The following is a 16,123-nucleotide window of genomic DNA, read 5'->3' as shown; positions in this document are numbered from 1 at the left end:
GGCCGGGCTGCCCATGGCCAGGTATACCCCTGAGACCAGGAAGGTCTTGAGTTCAAAGCCCAGTACGCGCAATTATGTTTTGCCATTGCGCTGTGGCGGGTGACGGAAATGGATACGCTGAAAACACGCTTTCCATTTTCGGAAAATGTCGGCGGTCGACCGCTAATTAGGGCCTCCCCCTACCAGCCCATCCACCCTGCCCTGTTTTTCTTCTTCGGGAGAAAAAGGAGCAGCAGCGCCCACCTGCTCGCATGCTCCAGCGCCTCCACCTGCCCCGCTCCCTTTTCCCCTCTCTCCAAACCGAGCCAACCAAAACCCTAACCTTCTCCCTCTCTGGCCGCCGCCACTCCTCTTCTTCCCGAGAGAGAACCAAAGAAAAGTTCAGAGATATTCAGTATTTTTGTTAAACTCTGCCGGAGTTCGCCGTCGCTGTAGAGGCCGCCACGCCGAGCTAGCGGCGGGGATGGAGCTGCCATGGCGCCCGCCAACTCCATGTTGAAGGCCAGGAGCGGGGGCTGCCCTGGAACGACGCCGCGGACCTCGCCATCGTCGCCTGCTTCTTCTACACCGACGGTCGCCCGTGTCTCTGCTTCCACTTCTGCGTCCGCGCCGCCGTCTTCTTCCCGGTACGCCCCGTCGTCCGTGGCCTCGTCTCGGATCTTCTCCAAGCCGGTTCCCTTCGCCGACAACCTCCCGGTGAGCAGCCACGTCGAATTCTGTCATCTGTTGTTCGAGTTCGTTACAGCAGCATCTCCATGAAGTTGCTGGAGTTTGCAGTTCCTGACATATCGCCGGCGAGTTGTCTCGGTTGTCCTCTGCACTTCGCGAGTAGCTAGGCCGTGTTGCCCGGATGCGCCGCACCTTTCTGTACCACGACGTGCACTCTACTGTCAGGAACGTGCTGCCAGCAAGTGCAGATGCAGCCGTCGACCACATCTCCGTCATGCGTTGCCTGAAGTTTCGTTTTTCTTCAGTTGAAGCTGTCGTGTCTTTCAATTAGAAGTTCAGTTCAAGCAGGATCTTTTTCTTCAGTAAACGTCTAGCTCATGGGCTGATCGATGCAGCTGCCTGCTAGGTTGCTTGTTTAACTCGTTAGGCACAACATCAATCTTTCTAGCTGCCTGCTTGCTAGTTGGCTAGTTAGTTGATCTCTGTTTTATACTCAAAACGTCTCACTTTCCATCATAATCAAAACCTCAAACTGCAGCGTAGTGGTCTGATGTTGTACTCCCAGGAACATCAGTTTACCTGTTTTTCAACTGTCTCTGTTCAGTTAAATTCAGTTAATGCAGGATTAGAACGTTAGATGGTTCCAGTTCCTGATATATCAAATGATCGCTCTAGTTCCTCTGGTTCTGTTGCTTGCACACGTCCGGCGCGTCCCTGGTTCCAATCCCATCGGCACGAATAAAGCCACCCCTTTTTATTCCTTTTGTTCTCAGCACATTTATGTTTGGTTTTAATAATCAACTTTTGAAACTTCAATTCATACAAACTTTATATCCTGGAATATCAGAAAAAGCTAATCTATCTGTTTATAAAATTTGTATCAACTTTTGAACAACTAAAATTTGACAAGTTTCAAATCTGGATTTAAATACTTAAATCTTGCATAAATCATAACTTGAGTTCTACATTTCCAAATTTAATAAACTTTATATCCTTATGCATCAGAAAAACATGAGGAATTCAAATATCAACATGTCATGCATCATTGTCCGCATCCCTGGTTCAGCCAAATTAAAATTGAACTTGAACTAAATGTTATGTGAGGGTGTTTATCATTTCTTGTGACTCTTTGCAAACCCCACTTAATTATGCTATGTATGAAACCTTTGCATTTCATGCATCATATTGCGCATTGCATTTCCTTGTATTGATTCGTGCTATTACTTTCTTGTATGTGCTATTTGGTTCTTCTCTGTTGAGATACATATCCTTGTATATCCGGATGTGTATCATCTGTAGTTATGTATAGCGATACATATCTTTGTATTTATTATTAGGCCCGCCTCCTTCCTTGTATAGTCGAGGACGTGACCTATATATGTAACGCCATATGCACCCAATCAATACATTGTGAGTTGCATCCCTCTCTACATGGTATCAGACACCTATCGTTCCTAACCTAGCCGCCGCGCCCCCCCTCTCCCCGCGCGTGCCGCCCCACCCTCCAACCCTAGCGCCGCCGCCGCGTGTGCTCCTCCTCACGTTGTGCCGCCGCCGCACCTGCAGCCGCCGCCGCGCCTCCCTCCCAACCCCGCGCCGTCGCCGTCCCCTGCGCGCGCGTCGTCATGTCGTCGGTCTCCAACGGCAGCAACCCCTTCGCCTACAACCCATGGACGGGGGTCATCCACGCCTACAACATGCCGGTGCCGCGCCCGCCGATTCACCAGGCGCACTTCACCGCCACGCCGCCGTCCTACGCCCCGGCCTACCACGCCGCGCCCGCACCTGGCTCTTACGCCGGTGGCGGCAACTGATTTATGGACACGGGCGCCTCGTCTCACATGGCCGCTCACCCGGGTAACCTTTCCCAATCCTTTCCCACTTCCACCGAGTCTCGCATCATTGTCGGTAACGGCGTCGGTCTTCCTATTTCTCACATTGGTTCTGGTAATTTTCCTTCTACTTCTAAACCACTGTCTCTTAATAATGTCCTTGTGTTTCCCCAGCTTATTCAGAATTTAGTCTCTGTTAAAACTCTTTCTCGTGACAACTCTGTGACTGTTGAATTTGACGCTTTTGGTTTTTCTGTTAAGGATGCCCGCACCCGGATGGTCCTCCATCGATGTGAGAGCCGCGACGATTTGTATCCGGTGATGTCGCCTTCCACCCCCGGCGCCGCACCTCGTGCTCTGTCTGCAGGCGTTGATCTTTGGCATGCTCGTCTTGGACATCCCAGTGCCAACACGCTTCGCCAAATAATGAGGGGTTTGTCTTCCCATAGTTGTGAAGCGTGTCGTCTTGGTAAACACGTTCGTCTTCCCTTTAGCCAGTCTTCCACCGTTGCGTCTTTTCCTTTTGAGTTAATTCATAGTGATGTATGGACCTCTCCAATCTCGAGTAATTCTGGTCTTCTTTATTACCTAGTTATTCTTGATGATTTTTCTCATTTTGTGTGGACGTTTCCCCTCCGTAAAAAGTTCGATGTCGCCACCACTCTCACAGCCTTCTACGCCTATGTTTCCACCCAGTTCGGTCGCCCATCCATGCCCTACAAACTGACAATGGAAAAGAGTTTGACAATGTCACTGTCCGCACCCTACTCTCCTCTCACGGCACTATTTTCCGTCTAACCTGTCCATACACGTCCCAACAAAACGGCCGCGCCGAGCGTATCCTCCGCACCCTCAACGACTGCGTCCGCACACTCCTATTCCACAGCCATGTCCCCCCCACCTTTTGGCCTGATGCCTTAGCCACCGCCACCCTCCTTGTCAACCTTCGTCCGTGTCGTCCCCGCTGGAACTATGCACCTCATCACCTCCTTTACGGTTCCCCTCCATCCTACGACGGCCTTCGGATTTTCGGTTGTCGTTGTTATCCTAGTATCGCCGCCACCACTCCTCATAAACTCGCCCCTCGTTCTGTTCCGTGTGTTTTCCTCGGTTACCCGGCTTTCTGCATAGGGTACGGCTGCTTTGATCCGGTTTCTCAGCGGGTCTTCAGCTCCCGACACTTGTTCTTTGATGAGCATTGATTTCCTTTTGCACGAGACGGTGGTCGCCACTCCTCCTTCGACTGCGATGGTCCTCGGCGTCGACCCCTGCAGTCCGCCGGGCTGCGGTGCCCTCGAGCTCGGACTCGGGCACCGCCTCGTCGTTCTCCTCCGCGCCCTTGAGCTGCAGCTCGGGCGGCGCCTCGTCACCCTGCGGGTCACCCTCGAGCCATGTCTCGGGTGACCCCACGCCGACACCCGCGCCGACATCTGCGCCGACGCCCGCCTCGACGCCGCTGCGTCGCCCTTGAGCCTCGGCTCGGGCGCCGCGCCGTCTTCGCCGGGCGACGCCCTTCGGCTGGGTTCATCCGCCTCGACGCCGCTTGTGTCGCCCTCGAGCCTCAGCTCGGGCGCCGCGCCGTCTTCGCCGGGCAACGCCTCGCCTCCGGCTCCGCCTCCTCCACCGCCGGCCACGGGGCCCCTCACGCGCGCACGTGCAGGGATTCGTGTCCCGAGCACGCGGTACCCCTCGAACGAGTACGTATGCACCGCATCGACTTCTGCGCCTTCACCATCCACGCCATCACCCCTACCCGCCTCTGCCCGGGCTGCTCTCCGCGACCCGCAGTGGCTTGCGGCCATGCAGGATGAGTTCGACGCCCTGCAGCGGAACCAGACATGGACGCTTGTTCCCCGATACCCTCACGCCAACATCATCACCGGGAAGTGGGTCTTCAAGCACAAGTTCCATCCGGACGGTACTCTCGACCGTCACAAGGCGCGGTGGGTGGTTCGTGGTTTTCGCCAGCGTGCCGGCGTCGACTTCACTGACACCTTCGCCCCGGTTGTCAAGCCCGGGACGATCCGCACCGTCCTTCAGCTCGCGGTCTCTCGTGCGTGGCCTGTGCACCAGATGGACGTCTCCAACACCTTCCTTCACGGCCATCTCGAGGAGCAGGTCTTCTGCCAGCAGCCCACGGGTTTCATCGACAGCGCCCACCCCGACCATGTGTGCCTGCTCTCGCGCTCGTTATACGGGCTCAAGCAGGCCCCACGCGCCTGGTACCAGCGCATCGCAGCGTTTCTTCAACAACTCGGCTTCCGCTCCACCCGCTCCGATGCCTCGTTGTTTGTGTACAACAATGGCGCCACCACCGCGTACCTGCTGCTTTACGTCGACGACATCATCTTGACGGCCAGCTCGACGGACCTCCTGCGACAGATCACCGAGCGTCTTCGCGCTGAGTTTGCCCTCAAGGACTTGGGGCCCCTGCACTACTTCCTCGGCATCGAGGTCGTACGTCGCACCGACGGCTTCTTCCTTCATCAGCGCAAGTACGCCCACGAGCTCCTGGATCGCGCTGGTATGCTTAATTGCAAACCCGCGGCCACGCCTGTCGACACGAAGTCCAAGCACTCCGCCACGGATGGTTCGTTGGCCACGGACGCGTCATTTTATCGCTCCATTATCGGTGCCCTGCAGTACCTCACCTTGACCCGCCCCGAGCTGCAGTATGCTGTCCAGCAGGTGTGCCTTCACATGCATGCTCCGCGGGATCCTCATTGGGCTGCGGTCAAGCGGATCCTCCGCTACATTCGTGGCACCATGGACTTCGGCCTCTCCCTCCACGCCTCCACCGCCACGGACATCATCGCCTACTCAGACGCCGATTGGGCAGGCTGCCCCGACACGCGTCGCTCCACGTCTGGCTACTGCGTCTACTTCGGACCTTCGCTCATCTCCTGGTCGTCTAAGCGACAACCCACGGTCTCTCGCTCCAGCGCTGAAGCGGAGTACCGGGCTGTTGCTAATGCGGTTGCCGAGGTCTCTTGGCTGCGGCAACTCCTCATTGAGCTCTCATGTCCTGTTGCCAAAGCCACCGTGGTCTATTGCGACAACGTCTCCGCCGTCTATCTCTCCGCCAACCCGGTCCACCATCGCCGCACCAAGCATATTGAGCTGGACATCCACTTTGTTCGGGAACAGGTGGCCCTTGGACACATTCGAGTACTTCATGTGCCCACCTCCCAACAATTTGCGGATATCATGACCAAGGGTCTCCCTACGGCATCATTTGAGGAGTTCCGATCCAGTCTATGCGTTCGACCAGGCGACGCTTCGACTACGGGGGGTGTTGAGATACATATCCTTGTATATCCGGATGTGTATCATCTGTAGTTATGTATAGCGATACATATCTTTGTATTTATTATTGGGCCCGCCTCCTTCCTTGTATAGTCGAGGACGTGGCCTATATATGTAACGTCATATGCATCCAATCAATACATTGTGAGTTGCATCCCTCTCTACATTCTCGAGTAGACACCGATACCGAGCAGTTCGAGAAGGAGTTCCTCTACATCACCCCTAAAGATTGCGTTCGTGCTTTCTCTTCCGATTTGACAGGCGAGCCCACCCCTTCACCTATTTTACATTTTCATGCTCTTTTGACCTAGAGAGAATTTCTTATTTGGCCCTGGCTGAAGTTTGGCTTCCTTTTTTGGCCCTGGTAAATTTTTTCTTCCTTTCATGACCCACAAATTTTGGTTGGTTCCATATTTGGCCCTCTAGTATAATTTAACCACTAAGATGACCATTTTGCCCCTGCTGCAATATGTTGGCAAATTTTTGAGTTTCATAAAATCTCAAATTTATTTGAAAAATACATGTATATGCTTGGGATGTACGTGCAATGTTTCGGGCAGAAACTCGTTTTATTTTGGGCTATGAAAAAACAAAAATCTGACATTATATATGCGTACGTATAGTCTGTCAGAAATTTGTCTTTTTTGTATCTTCCAAAATACAATGTATTTTGGGCTGAAATTTCTAGCGTGCCTGCGGATTGTCTCTATGTTTGTGCCTATTTAATATCAATTTTTTTTGGAGTTGTGAAAATACAAAATAAATTGGAGTAATTTCCGGAATAAATTTGAGATTTCCCGAAATAATTTGCAGCAGGGGCAAAATCGTGCGCTGGTTGGGGGTCATTTTTTTTAATAACCAGTATATCACAGCTTTTTTAGTGCAATTTTGTCACATATTGCAGCAGGGGTAAAATGGTCATCTTAGTGCTTAAATTGTACTAGAGGGCCAAATAAGGAACCAACCAAACTTTGTGGGTCATGAAAGGAAGAAAAAATTTGCCAGGGCTAAAAAAGGAAGGCAAACTTCAGATAGGGCTAAATAAGGAATTCTCTCTTTGATCTATTGCTATCCCTATATTACGATTCTGTTGTGTCACGTGTCCTATTCCACCTGTTACCCTATATGATCCGAGTTACACCTCCTTGCTCTACCTGATGTTTGTTGTTTGCCAGCTTTGCGAGTCGTAGGCGAGTTTAGGGTCTTGTTGATATCTTGAAATGTTCGGGATATTTGTTGGGTAGTTGGTATACTTGCTATATCTGTTGTTGAAGATAATCATGGCTCACCCTAATGTTAATATTAAAATGGATAAGTAGAGGCATCGGTGGGTCAGCTGTATATTTTGGTTTTACCATGGCTCACTTGTGTCCACTTTTATAATTAGGACGAGTTCTTGTTTTCTGATCCAAGACTGAGGGCACTAACCACACGTGGGAGGTTTCACTGGGCCCCCCTCGACCTATTACCGGAACTGCTTCCACTGTCCAAGTGCCACAATTAGATTCGTAACGTTTTGTTTCTCCCGAGCGTGCAAGCTTTGTTTCTGTGTGGTCAGTTGATATGATGTTACTTTTGGGGAAGCCGTGTGCCTTGTAACCCCGTTGTCTCTTGCACGCTCGTAGGTTGCGGAGCCGCTGCGAAGTGGTCATCCCGCTGGGCACTGATCACCTAGTACGCTGACGCACATAGCTAGGTCCGCCTCGGAGTTTCGCCGGACTTCGATACGGATTCAACTTAGTTAGGTGTCTTCTTGGACTTGGTCTGTGGTGAAGGGAGGGGTTGTGATGCGAGGTTTCGCCGGCAAGTTTTCTCAAAACCCTTGCTTGTGGAGTCGGACATGCGTGTATGGGTACAGTAGTGCATCCCTGCAGGGTGAAATCTTTTCGAAAAGCCGTGTCCGCGGTTATGGATAACTTGGAGATGTTTAACTCGATCATAGAACAACTTAAACCTTATTTCCTGTTGTTAATAATTTGCTAATAAAACTCTTTCAAAAGTGTGTGTGCCTTTGCAATACCTCTTGGCGAAGGGGGATCGCATTGGTTGGGTTTTGTTTGCAGAGTATAGAACTGCTAGATTATGCGCTCTCTCACCTTCTCTGATAGACGAATGTTGTAGCGTGTCTCTATTGGTTAGTTGCTTTGCTGCCGCTAAACTCCACATATAGCCGGGCGAAGTTTACACCGCCCACCAGCAAGCATAGCTGGTCCGTGCCATTTGGTACTTACCCTCGTTTTTCTCCCTCTTTTTCCGGAACCCGCTTTTCGACAAACAGGTACGACAGATGATGAGCAATACGCAGGAGGCTTCTTCGTTGAGTTCACGGACGACGACTTCGTTACGTAGCAGGATCGTTCCTAAGGCAACAACATGTGGCTTGTTGGTTATGGAATCCCGCTGGTTATCTTCAGGACTCTTAGTCCCATTTGGTTTTTGTTTGTACCCAGACTATTTGCTATCTCTATGTATGATGTACTGATGGGACATGTGTCCTTTGCGTGTCTTTTGTATCTTGCTCAGTAGAGCGTTGCTATATATGAACTTTATTTCCATCTTTTGTGTCATAGATGGTCATGTTGTGATATTGAATCTGTATTCTACCCTTGTATCCTGTGCACAGTGCGTGTATGTGTGAAGTGCACAGGAAGGTGAAGCACTCAGGCTTGGAAAGCCTAACGTGAGCCTATGAGGTGGGTGTTGTGTGCATGGGCGTGTCGAGCTGTTGCTTGGCCTACCCATAAGCTTGGGAATGCGAGGCGACCTCACGGTCCTTTGTAGTGACCTCATGCACATAAACCCCTCGTACCAGCGCGCTCTGGGTTTTTCTACTCCTGGGGCTTACACTAACACTGGCCTATAAGATGTAGCTCTAGGAATCCATGGATCCCTCCAGATTCTAATACTTTGACCGTTACCAACACGCTAAATTAAACCCTTCTTTAGCAGATCCAAACCATGCGAGATCGCTTGCCATGTGGACGAAGCATTCCCAGTGAACACCGTATCCTCAATCCTACCATTAGGATAATACTTCGCTTTTAACACCCTGGCACAAAAACTATCAGGATTAACAATTAGTCTCCATGCCTGGCGAGCAAGGAGTGTTTAGTTAAAAGCACGAAAATCACGGAACCCGAGACCACCTTGATTTTTTGGCCTTTGTAGTTTCTCCCATGCACACTAGTGTGTTTTCCTCTTCCCCTCCTTTGCTCCCAAGTAGAAGTTTCTCACCAATTTAGTAAAATCATCGCATACCGAAAAAGGTAACTTGAACACTTCCATTAGATATGTTGGCAAGGCTTGAGCTACTGACGTGATAAAAATTTCTCTACCGGCTTGGGCAAGATGCCCATCACCCCACATTAACAGACGATTTGTCAATTGTTCTTGCAGATTTTGCAGTTTCCCTCTAGACATACGACCATCAGGGGTAGAAGTCCCAAGTATTTTTCATCAAAAGAAAAGGAAGTAACACCAAGTACATTCTGAATATCCTCCTTCACTGCTAGTGGACAGAATCACCAAATAATAATGAGCACTTATCTGGATTTATTGTTGACCAGTACAAGAAGCATATACATCTAGAGATTGCTTCACACGTTCAGCTTGATCTCTTGTTGCTTTGAAGAACAGTAATGTGTCATACGCAAATAAGAGATGCGAGACACCTGGTGCACGTCGACACACCTTGATCCGAGATATCATATTATCAACAATTCCTTTGTTCAAAAGAGCCAAAAGTCCATCAGCGACAAAAAGGAATAGAAAAGGAGATAAAGGGTCACCTTGCCGAAGCCCGAAGCCCACGCGGCGGTGCAAAAGAATCAAAGAGGGCCCCATTAAATTTTACGGAATATCTCACCAACGTAACGCACATCATAATCCAGTCAACGAATCGATGAGAGAAACCCAGCTTTTGCATCATTTGCTTCAAGAATAACCAATCAACCCGATCATATGCCTTTGATAAATCCAGTTTATAAGCACAAAAGCTTTTGGTATGATCCTTTTCCTGCTTAATATGATGAATGCATTCGAAAGCCTGCAGTGCATTGTCAGTTATCATTCTACCAGCAACAAAGGCACAAGGTGAGATGATATCATCAAGCAGCGGCCTGAGTCGATTCACCATGCACTTTGACATAATTTTATAAACAACATTGCAAAGACTAATCGGTCGGTTCCCTGATAACTTACATGGATTAGTTACCTTTGGAATTAGAACTGTAGAGGTATTATTAGCACCATTGGACATTATTCCAGTCCTAAAGAATTCTTGTACCATTGCGACTATCTTCTCCTTCAAAACGCCCCAATTACGCTGAAAAAACCTAATTCTTTACCGTTGCGACTATCTTCTCCACCAGTATTATGACCGTTATTTCTAGTATTTCTGCAAACCGGTAATACCGGTGTCCACCGATATTTTTTCTCAACTTCAGATAAAACTCTGGTCTCATTTGAGGTGTTCAGGAGCCCGTGAGTATAAATTTTACCTTGTGATTTAGTACATCATTGGAAAACGGTTTTGCTAATTCTAAGTGGCCTAAGATTTAATAAATGTCAGTCGACCTTTTAGCTATTGGATCTGACTCGCAATTCGTGCTAATCTAACGATTGTTGAAACTCAAAAAACGTTCAAGCAACACACAATAATTGTTCACTCGCTGCAAAATAATTTTTCATGAGTAAAAAAATAGTCATTCAGTACAGTTTTTTTTAAGGGGAAGCCTGTTAGGCGCTCTATTTCATGTTGATAGAAGGGTTACATCATGTAATAATAAAGATCGAATACAACCTGGGGATCACCATCCCAAATATATGAAAGTTTCGAATCATAAACATATTTTGCCAAATGGTGCGCCACTTGATTAGTTCCCCGTGGACAGTGTCTAAAGTAGACCGAGTTGATATTACTAGCCTTCAGAAAACATTCCGCCAAGATCGCCAAGCATGGACTCCAAATCTCGATGGTACCATTGCATGCCTGAATCAATTCCAAAGAATCTAACTCAATCAACACACAGCCAAATGGTATTTAGTTAAATCTCGGCCATGTGAGCTCTAGGTGCGGCTAATGCCCGTAGTTATTGTCCGAGGTACTAGTAGACGAGTTTAACAAACCTCCCAACAAATCTCAATGTTCTGATGTGGTTTTTTGTCCATGCATAGTTGACGCGCGTCTTAAATTTCTAAAACAAATTATCTATTTTTCATTTCTAACCACCCGATCGTTAAAAAGAACTAAAGAAAGAACAGCACTCTCATTCCTTCCATCAGCTATGAGAAACGCTATTTCTATGGTGTGCTCTGCGCACGAAAATATAATGAGAGAAACTGAGAAAGGACATACAACTTGCAACATGTCAAGGATTGAAACCAAGGCTGTTAATCTTGATACCAAGGGGGTCTCAACACTCAGACACCGTCGTTTCTACTCTCCTGTTGGTGACGCTCATACATCATTTCCTCGCCATCGACGGTGCCGAAATTGAGGAACCCCCTCGCCTTGCAGAACTTCATGAGGTAGTACACCCCGACGCCTGCCGCAGTAAAGATGGCACTGATGGCGTACACCTTCCAGCCGGCGATGGCCATGACGAAGACAAGGAACCCTGAAGGGACAAGGCACATGACAATGTTGCCCGGGAGTCCCAGCGGCACGCTGTAAGGCCGTGCCATCTCAGGCCGCTTGATTCGGAGCCAGATGAAGGTGGCAAACTCGAGGAGCATGCCCAGGCTGTAGAGAAAGTTGGCGGCGGCCACGATGTTGTTGAAGCTCAAGAAGGACATGCCAAGAGTGATGAGGCTGGTCACCACGATGCTGACCCAGGGAGTGTTGAAGATTGGAGCCCGGAGAGCGAAGATGCGGGGAAGGAGGCCCAGGTCCGCCATGCCCAGCAGCTGGAACGCGGCGCTGCTCAGTGTCGCCGAGTAGAGGCCGATGGAGGAGAGCACCGCGCCCACCTCGATCCAGTACTTGAGCCAACTGCCGGCGATCGTTCCTGCACGAAAAGAGTAATATCAGCAACTGTTGGTGGCCAAATAACACTCGTGTCTTACCGAGAAAATCTTGCAGTCTATAAAATTCTCAGGTTTAAAATTATAAATAAATATGTTGGTCAAATGTATCTGAACTTCTGAAGTACGAAGTACATTGCAGTTGTTCATACAGACGTGGTAAACTAATGCAGTGTGTACTGTGTAATCAACTTTCCTGTTATCAGTTGCGTATGCTGATGCTGGACAGATGGATAAAATGATATGGATTCTTCACAAATCTAATAAATTTTCTACAGAAGAGGAAAATGGTCTAGCTACTTTACTAGCTGCAATCGCATCACAGCAACACAGAGGCTCAAAGTCCGTACAAGCACTCTGTATTGACTATAACTTCTTCCCCAGAGTTTACCATTGGCAAACAGGAAGCTGGAGTGCAGTGATAGTCCAGCTCCAGATGTCGTTGGAAGGCAGTTGTAGCTCTAAAAGTAACGAGTGCGGCGGTCTGGCTGTCGAGCTCCACTGAAACAGGGGAATTTTTAAAATCGAAAATGGTATTTAAATGTTTCAATAAATTCTGATTTCTGGGGATACATACAAATGTGTGATTTTTGTACTACTCCAAAAATCATAAACTGCACTACAAAAATCATAAAATGTGGTACAAATGGTTGTACAGTACTTGTATTTTAGGCACAAAAATCATAAACTGTGGCTATAAAAAGGCAAAAAAAAACTTCAGTTTGCTCACCACATTTGTCCTTTTTATATAGATCATAAATGAAAAGACATTTCTATGAAAGTTTAGTACATACTAGACATGTACAGCTCAGGGTTATCTGGAGCTCAGCAGCTAAAAGAATTTTCGTTAAGATACGCCAGTTCTTCTCTCAGACCAGTTTTCAGCCTGAAAAAAATGAACTTTTTTTACCAGTTAATCTTTTGAGCACTTCTGGATTTTCCATTAAATTGAAAAAATTGAAAAATCAAAGTGAACTGCCAGTAAGGCACTGCACAAATGGCTTGAACAACAGAGTGTTATGTAATTTTTCCACCTTATTTACTTCGGTGATATTGTGATCTCTTTCTTTGGACTGCTTATAACTAAAGGACAATTTTCTTTCAGCCAAAGTCATAAACCATTGGATTTAAATCCAATGGTCTATCTTTTTTTACTTCCCACCACAACCATAAATTCACACGTGCGGAATTTATTATAGCTTTCCTGAGACCCCAGCAATTGGATCCTTCGTTGGTGGGTCGGTCTTGTGACACTAACTACTCATGTGAGATCCCCTTTCTCGGGTTCACCACCATTGTCGATGTTTCCACCTCGCGACCTAGCGAAACTAGTAAAGTCTCCTCACTCGTCAATGTTTTCGTCTTGTATCTCACTAACAAATGAGATTGAAGTTTAATATTTTCTAAAGCGGGGGATCTGCACATTTGCCACACTTTATTTTGCAATTTGCATATTTGGCACACCATGTGTCATTCACATGTGGTTGTCAATGTGGCAAATGTGCAATTATTTAAGTAATGTGTGGAAAATGTGCAAAAAAAATCTCCCCACGAGCACCTCCTCCTACCGCACACCACCGCCTGGCCCTCGCGGTGTGTTGGTGTCCCCCTCCACACCCTCACCGGCAGTTCAAGTCATAGCGTTGCCGCCTATTGTCAAGCAGCGTTGTTGAAATAAATGACCCCGGCTCAGGTTGTGCTCGTTGGCTTCGTCGGCCACAACCGCCGGCGTCCCCACAACGCAGCTCCCCCGCCACGGGCTTAGCTCGGCCGCCGAGCGCCCTCGCCATGAATGACTCAAGCTATTGTGGTACCACGGCTTGCCACCGTTGGCACTTATTGACTCCATCATGGCGACCCGCCTCCTCCTACCCGGAGGGCATCGTCGTTGACGCCCACTAGGTGAAAATAGCTAAAAGAACATGAATGTGTTTAAGAAGATTTGAGAGAAGAGCCGAAGAGGTGGAAAAAAAAATGCTCCCGTCAGAAAAGGAGACCGTTCTTGCTGGAGATCAGGATTTAGGGGGGTTTTGGAGATCGGCTGGAGATGCTCTTGCTGTGCCCCAACATTATCCTTGGATTCTTTATGCTGAAAAAGGGTCCTCCACACGTTATCCTGGGTCATTGGTTCATTGCAATCTCAGAAAGACTAGAGAAATTGTTACTAAATCCACCCATATGGTCCACTGTCCATGGAAGTACGCATGCATCGATGGCCAATTGTCTATAGAAAAATATCATGACAGCGCGTCGACAGGAATCATTGCTTGGCAGTTAACAAGGCGATTTGTTGTTAAAGTACTCCGTAGTGTTTTTGATCGATTTAATTATCGCAAAAAGTGGAAGACAGTATTTAATTAAGCAATGAGTAAACAAATTAATTACCTGCCGCGTCGGCGAAGAATCCGTTCCCCCAGTTCTCCGGCGGCGCGTCGATGGCGCCGGTGGCCGCCATAAGCGGGAGCAGGTACCCGAGCGACGTCATGGCGACGGAGGAGAGCAGCGCCGTGGGGAAGGTCTTGCCTGGGTTCTCCACCTCGCCGGCCATGGTGCTGACGCTGTCCCAGTAGTTGAGGTTCCAGAAGAGGGTGTTGAAGAAGAGCTTCCAGTCCTTCTCACCCGCGGTGACCCGCCACCTGTGCGGGCGGATCTTGGGGATCGCGATGCCGGACATGAGCACGAAGGGCGATAGCGAGGCGATGCCCAGCGCGACGGCGGACCATCCGACGACGCTGAGGCCGGTGTAGTTGAGGAAGGAGAGCGCGACGTTGAAGGTGACGATGGTGGCGACCCGGGGCCCGCCATCGGCGACGGCGGGCACGACGCGCGCGAGGTAGTCGGCGCAGAGCGCCGGGAAGGCGGCGCCGTTGATGGCCCCGGAGACGTACTTCCAGGTGCCCATGAGGGAGCCGGTGAAGGGGCCGAAGGCGCGGTCGGCCCAGACGACGAAGCCGCCGTTGCCGGGCATGGCGGTGGAGAGCTCGGCCGTGACGAGCGACTCCGGGATGGCCCAGATGAAGGGGAAGATGAGGAAGCCGAGCAGCGCGAAGAGCGGGCCCGCCGACTGCACTGCGGGCTCGGCGCCGTAGGGCCCGCCGGCGACCTCGAAGAAGATGAGGAAGATGAGCGGGACCAGGGACAGCTTGTTCCTCGCGGCGGCCTTGCCATGGCCGGCAACGGCGGGCGGCGGGAGGATGACGGGGTCCCCGTCGCCGTCGACGGCCTTGGGCTTGGGCGAGGCGTCCCCGAGATGGACTTCTCGAGTCATCCTGCCCGGAGCGGGAGTAGAGTGCTGCAACTACCCGTGGCGTACGTGCTCCGTGGGATCCGGGGAGGAGGTTGGCCGTCTTCTCTCTCTCGCTCTCGCGGCCATTGCCGATCGAGATTATATATATGAACGGAAGGCAAGTAGTGGTATCGCTGGAGTTCGAATCGCGCATAACTGCTTTGGGGGGTTGGTGTAGTAGCAATCCAGGGAGGAGTTGCTACTCTGTTCGTCGACTCTGATGACTTACTGTATTTTGGCTCTTTCTTTCAGCATCGTGCAACTCCTCGCAATCGAACAATGGCATTATTAACTTTGATTTTTTTTATGTCTGATGATCACAAGAAAACACGTGCGCACATCTCTCATCACATGTTAGAATTGACGAATACCATCTCGTTTATGCGGCTACCCACGCAGGCTCTGAATGCGTTCAAGACTTCAAGTTGCAGCAGAATAAGTTCCATTCAGGTGCGTGATAGGTGCTCTCAGATTCGAATTCCATCCCACCCTACCTTTCTGCCAGCCCACTGCCGTAGGCATATATCCCTACGAGCATCTAGAAGTTCTGTTCAGATTCTGCTATATATGGCAGAGACGTTCGCGATTGAATCAGTGTGTCACTCGCTAAGCATGATATTACCGCAACGACGAAACCAACAAACAAACAAAAAAGTTGTTATAGTAACAATGAACTCCTATTATGCTGGGATCCCTTCTGGCACGAGATTCCCCCTCGGTTGACTTTGACTGAATAATCGCATCTACTAACAGCTAAAGATTCTCATCTCTAACTGCTAAAACGGGAATAAATCGCAACAATAGGCTATCAATGCGGCTGCCCTTATTTAAAGATCAAAGTTTGACTGCCGATCCAGCAAAGTGAATACTCTCCAAATCCTCACAGAATCTACACTTAAAGTCTCATTGGCATCCTCTTTTTAGCATATTGCCTTTTGTAGCGATAGCATATTGATTTTTGGTGGAATTTTTATTTCCATAGATATTTAAGGTTTCTATTTCTAAG

The 16,123-nt window shown here is 49.2% G+C and overlaps 1 protein-coding gene and 1 long non-coding RNA gene across 2 annotated transcripts; one reads left to right on the top strand and one right to left on the bottom strand.

Moving 5' to 3' along the window:
* The first annotated feature begins 206 nt into the window (after nt 1-206).
* Nucleotides 207-8,374, top strand: LOC139830630 (uncharacterized). The gene is made up of 2 exons (XR_011743503.1): nt 207-696; nt 8,086-8,374. It is a non-coding gene; the product is annotated as an uncharacterized lncRNA (long non-coding RNA).
* Nucleotides 8,375-11,055: 2,681 nt separating this feature from the next.
* Nucleotides 11,056-15,319, bottom strand: LOC127332279 (probable polyamine transporter At3g13620). Its single transcript, XM_051358544.2, has 2 exons — nt 14,217-15,319; nt 11,056-11,815 (listed from the first exon to the last, which is right to left on the bottom strand). The coding sequence occupies exons 1-2, from the start codon at nt 15,097-15,099 to the stop codon at nt 11,229-11,231; spliced, it is 1,470 nt and encodes a 489-aa protein (XP_051214504.1). The 5' UTR covers nt 15,100-15,319; the 3' UTR covers nt 11,056-11,228.
* Between the last annotated feature and the right edge of the window lie 804 nt (nt 15,320-16,123).

Source organism: Lolium perenne, chromosome 4 (genome assembly GCF_019359855.2).
Source record: "Lolium perenne isolate Kyuss_39 chromosome 4, Kyuss_2.0, whole genome shotgun sequence".
NCBI classification, from domain to species: domain Eukaryota; kingdom Viridiplantae; phylum Streptophyta; class Magnoliopsida; order Poales; family Poaceae; genus Lolium; species Lolium perenne.
Note: the sequence above shows the minus strand (reverse complement) of the source record. Positions and strands in the feature narration are given on the sequence as shown.

What these genes read in the sequence shown, in the direction of transcription:
- LOC127332279 (XM_051358544.2), bottom strand. Translation starts at nt 15,099, where the DNA reads ATGACTCGAGAAGTCCATCTCGGGGACGCCTCGCCCAAGCCCAAGGCC. An exon ending in ATTCTTCGCCGACGCGGCAG is followed by an intron (nt 11,816 to 14,216) that starts GTAATTAATTTG and finishes CTTTTCGTGCAG; the next exon opens with GAACGATCGCCGGCAGTTGG.